Source organism: Siniperca chuatsi, linkage group LG24 (genome assembly GCF_020085105.1).
Source record: "Siniperca chuatsi isolate FFG_IHB_CAS linkage group LG24, ASM2008510v1, whole genome shotgun sequence".
Lineage (NCBI taxonomy): Eukaryota > Metazoa > Chordata > Actinopteri > Centrarchiformes > Sinipercidae > Siniperca > Siniperca chuatsi.
Window position 1 is genome coordinate 447159 of NC_058065.1, and position 8249 is coordinate 455407.

The 8249-nt window shown below is 49.6% G+C and overlaps 2 protein-coding genes across 1 annotated transcript; one reads left to right on the plus strand and one right to left on the minus strand.

Annotated features, from left to right (window-relative positions):
• LOC122871907 (NLR family CARD domain-containing protein 3-like) overlaps positions 1 to 8249 on the minus strand; it is a 752187-nt gene that overhangs the window by 266191 nt on the left and 477747 nt on the right.
• LOC122871997 (CD59 glycoprotein-like) lies at positions 1939 to 7552 on the plus strand. The gene is made up of 5 exons (XM_044187659.1): positions 1939 to 2389; positions 2500 to 2583; positions 4360 to 4461; positions 4687 to 4760; positions 6646 to 7552. The coding sequence occupies exons 2-5, from the start codon at positions 2529 to 2531 to the stop codon at positions 6766 to 6768; spliced, it is 354 nt and encodes a 117-aa protein (XP_044043594.1). The 5' UTR covers positions 1939 to 2389; positions 2500 to 2528; the 3' UTR covers positions 6769 to 7552.

Here is an 8249-nt window from a genome sequence, read left to right on the forward strand (position 1 = left end):
CTCTGTGAGTAACGGAGTCGGTCCGGACCGGTCTCTGTGAGTAAACACGGTCACCTGACTGGACCGGACTCTGTGAGTAAACACGGGTCACCGGTCCGGACCGGACTCTGTGAGTAAACACGGGTCACCTGACTGGACCGGACTCTGTGAGTAAACACGGGTCACCGGTCGGACCGGACTCTGTGAGTAAACACGGTCACCTGACTGGACCGGTCTCTGTGAGTAAACACGGGTCACCGGTCCGGACCGGACTCTGTGAGTAAACACGGGTCACCGGTCCGGACCGGTCTCTGTGAGTAAACACGGGTCACCTGACTGGACCGGACTCTGTGAGTAAACACGGGTCACCGGTCCGGACGGACTCTGTGAGTAAACACGGGTCACCTGACTGGACCGGTCTCTGTGAGTAAACACGGGTCACCGGTCCGGACCGGACTCTGTGAGTAAACACGGGTCACCCGGTCCGACCGGTCTCTGTGAGTAAACACGGGTCACCTGACTGGACCGGACTCTGTGAGTAAACACGGGTCACCTGACTGGACCGGACTCTGTGAGTAACGGAGTCCGGTCCGGACCGGTCTCTGAGTAAACACGGGTCACCTGACTGGACCGGACTCTGTGAGTAAACACGGGTCACCGTCGGACCGGACTCTGTGAGTAAACACGGGTCACCTGACTGGACCGGACTCTGTGAGTAACGGAGTCCGGTCGTCACCAGTCCGGACCGGACTCTGTGAGTAAACACGGGTCACCTGTCCGGACCGGTCTCTGTGAGTAAACACGGGTCACCTGACTGGACCGGACTCTGTGAGTAAACACGGGTCACCGGTCCGGACCGGTCTCTGTGAGTAAACACGGGTCACCGGTCCGGACCGGTCTCTGTGAGTAAACACGGGTCACCGGTCCGGACCGGACTCTGTGAGTAAACACGGGTCACCTGACTGGACCGGACTCTGTGAGTAACGGAGTCCGGTCCGGACCGGCTCTGCAGGACAGGTGCCGTATCAACAACCTTCAGTTGGATTTCTTTCTACACTGATTTAACTTGTTTATTTGTGAAGATTTCAAGTTGATAACAGTCAAAGCCTCAGTCGGCAGCTTCACTGATCTCTGCTCGATGGCCTTTGACCTCAGGATGCAGCATCTTTGGCAGGAGGATGTTTCCATGTTTACTGTTAAATGTATAAAACTGTTTTATGTCTCAATTACAGTTTCCAGTTCGAGCTTCCAGTATTTCTGCTTTAGATGATGACGACGATCCTCTTCATACTTCTCCAGCCGACGCCGGCCGAGAGGCCGATCAGCTGATTGGAGGGAATGTTTAATGCGAGTGGCCTGATGATGGAAAACAAACGGCGAGTGTTTTGCTGCAGCCGCTGTGTCCGAGCTGTGAACGCTCTCTGTAGTCCTGCTCGTGCTGGCTGCCGACCGCCTCTGCTCTTTGTTTGAGTTACACTGCGGCCGATTGTCTCCGTCTCTGAGCTCTCTTTGTGCTCCGACTCGTTCGAGGACGAAACACTGAAGCGTTTCTTCTTCTGCTGTGAGATAAACGCTGAAACACAGAGCCTCTCATGCTCCCATCATCACATCAGCGAGGGGCGGTGACGCTCTTCAGCTTCTGCTTTTCAGTCAACTTCTGACCAGACTAACCGTCTGCAGCTCTGCCAGACTGTATTCTGAGCTACATGCTAACAGCAGCATGCTAACATGCTAACAGCAGCATGCTAACATGCTGATGTTCAGCAGGTATAGTGTTCACCACCTTAGCTTAGCGTGTTAGCATGCTAACATTAGCTGGTCAGCAGTGAACACAGAGAGCAGCTGAGGCTGATGGGAGCGTCAGCAGCTCTGCAGGTGTTTGCTCAGAAACCAAAGTGTCGGACACGTTAACATGTCGACCTGATGGTGGCGCTAGATGGAAAGTCAGAGGATCAGCAGAGTTATTACAGTTCATCCTGAGGGGAGCATGAACGATGAAGCACGTTCATCACAGTCCAGCTGCTGCTGAGACGCTTCAGGGGTTCTCGAGGGGTTCGAGATTCAGGTACAGAGGAACAGAAGAGACTCAAAACCACCACAAGGTCCAGAGGAGTCAGGAATCTTCAGGTCCAGAGGAATCCTGATCCTGCTGTAAGCCCTGACACCCCTGACTGTATATAATCACAGTCTGATCTCATGTTCACAGTCCTCTCACATTCAGACTGTCATGAAAATGTAAGTGGAAACAATGAAAACCATTAACCGGATGATGACGGCAGGTACGCAGGTGCAGGCTCCTCCCAGTGGGCGTGGCCTCAGCGCTCCACTCAGCTGTCGGTCAGCGTCAGAGCCGCCACTCGCCTCTTCTCTTCTCAGTAACGAGGACTGCAGTGGAGGCTGCTGCTGCTGGGTGAGCGCTCTGAAGTTGTTTCTTTACTGAAAGACGCTTTAGTTTGCCAGCGAAACATTTGTCGAATGTCTTTGTCTCCACATGAATGAACGTGCTGCTGTGGACTCCAGATGAGCGTGTGAGCTGTGCTGAGGTGAAAATGAAGCGCTCCCTGGGGATCTGTCTGCTGATCTGCTCCGCTCTGATGGGACTCGGTACGTTTGGATTTCACCTTTTAAAACTTATGTAGCTTTTGGTCGCATCGAAAAATAATAACATCAAAAAACAATTGAATGCTTTTAGTTTTGACGGTTAATACTCTTTGAACAACAAAAACAGGAGAAACAAACATTATTTAAAACCCTTTGGTTGCTTTCTGATAAGAAAACCTGTATCCGAGAACTCGTACACAGCGACAGTGGGCTTGTGCACCGTCGCTGCCTGTATCACACAGACCGAGACTCGGGCTGGCTCCCGGCTTAACAGGTACTTATTATCATTTTAGATAATTATGAGAGACAGACAGCAGTTAAACTAATCTTCTGGTTTCCACTGAATCACTGTGTGATATCTGAACTTTAAACAGATTAAAAGCAAAAGGTTCGGACTTGAAACTTCGTGACACACGGGGAAAGAAATAAAGTATTAATGTTGCCACTTCATCAGGTTCATTAAATCCTTCATGTTCAGGTTTTGTGTAAACGGTTTTAGAGTCGCGTTGAGTCGACGTCTCGGTCAGAGGATGTGGTCTGGGCTGCTGCGGTTTACTGTGGTCCCCAGTTAGTAACAGTCCTTACAAGCACACGGTCCAGGACTTTAGTCCGGGTTTAGTAGAATGTGTGGCATGGTATCTGTAAATTAGTGTTTCTACTAGTCCGGACCGGATTAAGAACCAGTTAAGACTGAATTATTTTTAGTGTTCTGGACCCAAAGGATCTGGATTCCTCTGGACCCGAAGGATCTGGATTCCTCTGTACCCGAAGGATCTGGATTCCTCTGGACCCGAAGGATCTGGATTCCTCTGGACCCGAAGGATCTGGATTCCTCTGTACAAGAAGGATCTGGATTCCTCTGTACAAGAAGGATCTGGATTCCTCTGTACAAGAAGGATCTGGATTCCTCTGTACCCGAAGGATCTGGATTCTTCTGGACCCGAAGGATCTGGATTCCTCTGGACCTGAAGGATCTGGATTCCTCTGTACAAGAAGGATCTGGATTCCTCTGGACCCGAAAGATCTGGATTCCTCTGTACAAGAAGGATCTGGATTCCTCTGTACAAGAAGGATCTGGATTCCTCTGGACCCGAAGGATCTGGATTCCTCTGGACCCGAAGGATCTGGATTCCTCTGTACAAGAAGGATCTGGATTCCTCTGTACAAGAAGGATCTGGATTCCTCTGGACAAGAAGGATCTGGATTCCTCTGGACCCGAAGGATCTGGATTCCTCTGGACCCGAAGGATCTGGATTCCTCTGTACAAGAAGGATCTGGATTCTTCTGGACCCGAAGGATCTGGATTCCTCTGGACCCGAAGGATCTGGATTCCTCTGGACCCGAAGGATCTGGATTCCTCTGGACCCGAGGGATCTGGATACAACACTAGCTCAGCCCTGTGTAACGACACAAATAAACAGTAAAGGCTAAACCTAACATGTGAACAGTCGTCATCCTCACCAGTTGTAGACGACGGGGAACTAACGAAACAGCATTGATCTTGTTTTGCAGATCCTGGTCTTAAAGTCCAGTATCTTGATGAAAAGATCAGACTGTTTAATTCTAACCTGGTTTGGAAGAGTAGATTCATGTGTTTTTTGTTCCTATTTTCAAACAGTATGCCGCCGCTAACATTAGCCTAAACCCTGGTAGCATCCCGGACCGACTCCCGTACGGTGGACGCTCCAGTCCTGGACGTAACCTGAGACCCATAAACTGAAGTAGTCCAGGACTCAAAATCTGCTGGCACTTTAACATGAACTGTGTTCTGTATTTCAGGATCAGCCATTCGCTGTTACAGCTGTAAGGACTACACAGGCAGCTGCTCCAAACAACGAGACTGTAGCTATGACGACGCCTGTCTCACACTCAACGAGAGAGGTATCTCTACACCTGTACCTGTACCTGTACTGGATTCTGGTTGGTCAAAACTCCCTAGATGATTGATTTGGCTGCCCAACACTTTCTGCCCACAGCTTCCATCTCCTCAGATCCATGTTCGATCCTCCAGGATCCTGAAGGAACCAGATCAGTCCATTAGCTTTTAACTCAGTCTGAGCTTCAGTGAATCTATATTGCGACACTGTTCTCCTGTTTGTCCCACAGGTGGAATGACTTACCGTCAGTGTCTGAAGTATTCAGACTGCGAGTACGGCCGACTGGCCCAGATGTTCCCCCAGGTAACGCCCCGCCCTGCTCTACTGTACTCCTTTAGCTATGCAACCAGCATGTTGCAGTTCCCCTGAATGCTAACAAAGCCCTTCTCACCTGAGCCCTTCTCACCTGAGCCCTTCTCACCTGAACCCTTCTCACCTGAGCCCTTCTCACCTGAACCCTTCTCACCTGAGCCCTTCTCACCTGAACCCTTCTCACCTGAGCTGTAACTCCATAAGTACAATTACTGTAATATGGACACATATGCAAAAGAAATATTCTGCAACTAAAATGTACCTAAACTATGTAGAGCAACGCATGTTGCTTTCATGCTAACCAGGCCTCGTCTTCTCTCTTCAAGCTAACAAAGTTAGCAATGAGCTAACAAAGTTAGCAATAAGCTAACCAAATTAGCAATAAGCAGTTTAGCTTTAGATTACTTTATGATACGAACAATCGTACACCAAAGTTTGATTCTCTGGTCTCTCTAGTGATCAGCTAAATAGCATGATAGCATGCATGAGCTAACAGAAACCAAACCACCAGGAGGAAACGTGCCCAAAACCAGTTCACCAGTTCGATTATTCACATGAATCACTTTATACATTAACAGGAAAGCACATGCAATAAACTAGCTCAACTGCTACATTAGCTTAATACCATTAATAACAATGCTAATGAATACACACACTGTGAATTAATACAGAGATTTAGCAGCATAATAGCTTCAAAACCAGTACAAACCAGTACAGCCAGCACAGCCAGTACAAACCAATACAGCCAGCACAAACCAGTACAGCCAGTACAACCAGCACAGCCAGTACAAACCAGTACAGCCAGCACAAACCAGTACAGCCAGTACAACCAGCACAGCCAGTACAAACCAGTACAGCCAGCACAAACCAGTACAGCCAGTACAACCAGCACAAACCAGTACAAACCAGTACAAACCAGCACAACCACAGCTGCGAGCACAGACAGCAGAGGTGTGTTTGACTCACCTGTTTGAAGTCCTTCACCACACCAAACTGCAGTTATAATCTGGTGAAGTGTCCACAGGGGACTCAGGTGATCCACCTGGACTCAGGTGATCCACCTGGACTCAGGTGATCCACCTGGACTCAGGTGATCCAGCTCCTGTTAGATCCATCTGTGTTTTGTCGGCTTGTTTTTCACCTGCAGCTGATATTTTTCCCAACAGTGGAAAACTCTGACTGTTGGTCTGAGTTCCCCTCAGAGTCCCGAACTCTCCGTGAAGTCTGTTTGGTCTCTGGTCTCTGGTCTCTGATTAGTTTCCCCGAGAGCTACTAATCAGAGGATATCGGCTTCAGCCGCCCCCCTTCAGCAGACCAACACCTTCAACACAGTCGGCCATTTATCTGCCATTACAATCCAGGGAGGCCGTTTCACCCGTGAAGAGCCTCAGAGGAAACTGTGGGCCGCTGAGCATTGAGCTGCTGGCCCAGTCCGATCCCAGCAGGCCAGTCCGATCCCAGCAGGCCCCCCTTATCAAGCTGTGCTGGATCCAAAAGCTCGTCTGCACAAACACAAAGTTCCTTTCATAAAAAACATTCAGATTAAAAGATGTGGACGAGCAAGTCTCTCACAGAGATCGATTCCTGTAAACACAAATAACCTGATCGTCGTGGAAGTGGATAAATAATAAATAAAACTTCATGTTTGTGAAGTGAAATGACTCACCTGGGTCAGAGTCTGTACAGGTGCAACACTCACCTGTCATGTGACGCTGGACTGGGTCAGTTTGGTTTAAAGTCAATAATAACAGATCCAGGAAAGTCCAGCGATCAATAAAAACAATAAATATAATAAAGTCCAACCAGGAAGTACCGCTGATTGTTGACGTGTTGTTCCACCTGATCACTGATCAATAACTGTATCGATCATTTCCAGGTTTCCAGTTTTACCTTCAAGTGCTGCAACTCTGACCTGTGCAACTCCGCCCCCTCCTCTGCAGCGAGCTCCGTGATTGGTCTGCTGGCCTCGGCGGCCGTCATGTGGTGGTGCATCCAGTGAAGCGCGGAGGGGTCGCTGCTCTGTAGCGCCCCCTGCGGCCGCGAACGTGCGGCCGCTATAACAGCTCAGCTTCTCTAACGCCCGCCGCCGGCGGCGCACCTCGCCGAACACATCAGCAGTATCATACGACGCGGACATTTGTCTCAACAGTTTAAGCAGCTGATTGATCGAACGTTAAAAGCTTCTGTCATGTTATCGATATTTATATTTCGCCACATCTGAAGAGTTTGAACATTTAAGGTCACAGTTTTCTCGCTCTGTCACGTTTCACTTTGTTTGCTTTTAAAGACGTGAAACCTTATTAACACGTTGTTTTACAGGTAGTTTATTAATAATTCTCTGTAGTTTCCTGAAAGATCGGTGCGAGCTCGTTAGAAAGAGAAACTCTCATGTTGTGATTTTCAGCAGCTCGTCTCACTTTAAATTTGCGTTTACGAACAGAGTTTCAGCGCTGCGGAGGTTCAGGAACTTAAAGGTGGAGTCTGCGATTCTGGAGGAATCCAAGACCACGATCCAGAGCGAACAGCGACACAGCGAGCACTGTAGCCGACGTTAGCTCGGCTGAGGGTTAGCTTAGCTCGGCTGAGGGTTAGCTTAGCTCGGCTGTGGGTTAGCTTAGCTCGGCTGAGGGTTAGCTTAGCTCGGCTGAGGGTTCGCTTAGCTCGGTTGTGGGTTAGCTTAGCTCGGCTGTGGGTTAGCTTAGCTCGGCTGTGGGTTAGCTTAGCTCGGTTGAGGTTTAGCTTAGCTCGGTTGAGGGTTAGCTTAGCTCGGCTGTGGGTTAGCTTAGCTCGGTTGTGGGTTAGCTTAGCTCGGCTGTGGGTTAGCTTAGCTCGGTTGAGGGTTAGCTTAGCTCGGCTGTGGGTTAGCTTAGCTCGGCTGAGGGTTAGCTTAGCTCGGCTGTGGGTTAGCTTAGCTCGGTTGAGGGTTAGCTTAGCTCGGCTGTGGGTTAGCTTAGCTCGGTTGTGGGTTAGCTTATCTCGGTTGAGGGTTAGCTTAGCTAGGTTGAGGGTTAGCAAACTGTCGCTACAGTAGCTGCTGCGAAGCTAACAGCCAGAGAGGACGAGACGGTTTCCCAGAGCAGCACAGCAGCTCCAGACAGCGACGCTCACAACTCTCCTGCTGCTACAGCTAGCATCACAACAGCAGCAGATCTTAAACTAGAGAGTCGTTTAACGTCACCTGACGCACAGATCATGGCTGAACAGCGTTGTGTGTCCGAGCCTCTGTGTGTTTCCCGTTCACAGAGCCAGAGTTTCTTTCAGCGCTCACACTGAACGCACAGCTAGCGCACCGCGAGGAGGTTTTAGCTGAATTTGACAAAAAGACGTGGTTTGGATTAGAATCGCTGACTCCGCCTTTCATAATGTCAGAAAATTGACTGAGTTACAGTGTGAGCCACAGCTTGTTGTTTCAGCCTGTATGTGTCCACATGCAGTCAGACTGTCCCGTCAGAGCAGCCGAACCAGCAGTCAGCAGCTCCT

Excerpts from the sequence above, each read along its gene's own strand:
- LOC122871997 (XM_044187659.1), top strand. The coding sequence starts at position 2,529 with ATGAAGCGCTCCCTGGGGATCTGTCTGCTGATCTGCTCCGCTCTGATG. Across the intron at positions 2,584-4,359 it reads CTCCGCTCTGATGGGACTCG|GATCAGCCATTCGCTGTTAC; the intron begins GTACGTTTGGAT and ends TCTGTATTTCAG. Across the intron at positions 4,761-6,645 it reads TGGCCCAGATGTTCCCCCAG|GTTTCCAGTTTTACCTTCAA; the intron begins GTAACGCCCCGC and ends GATCATTTCCAG.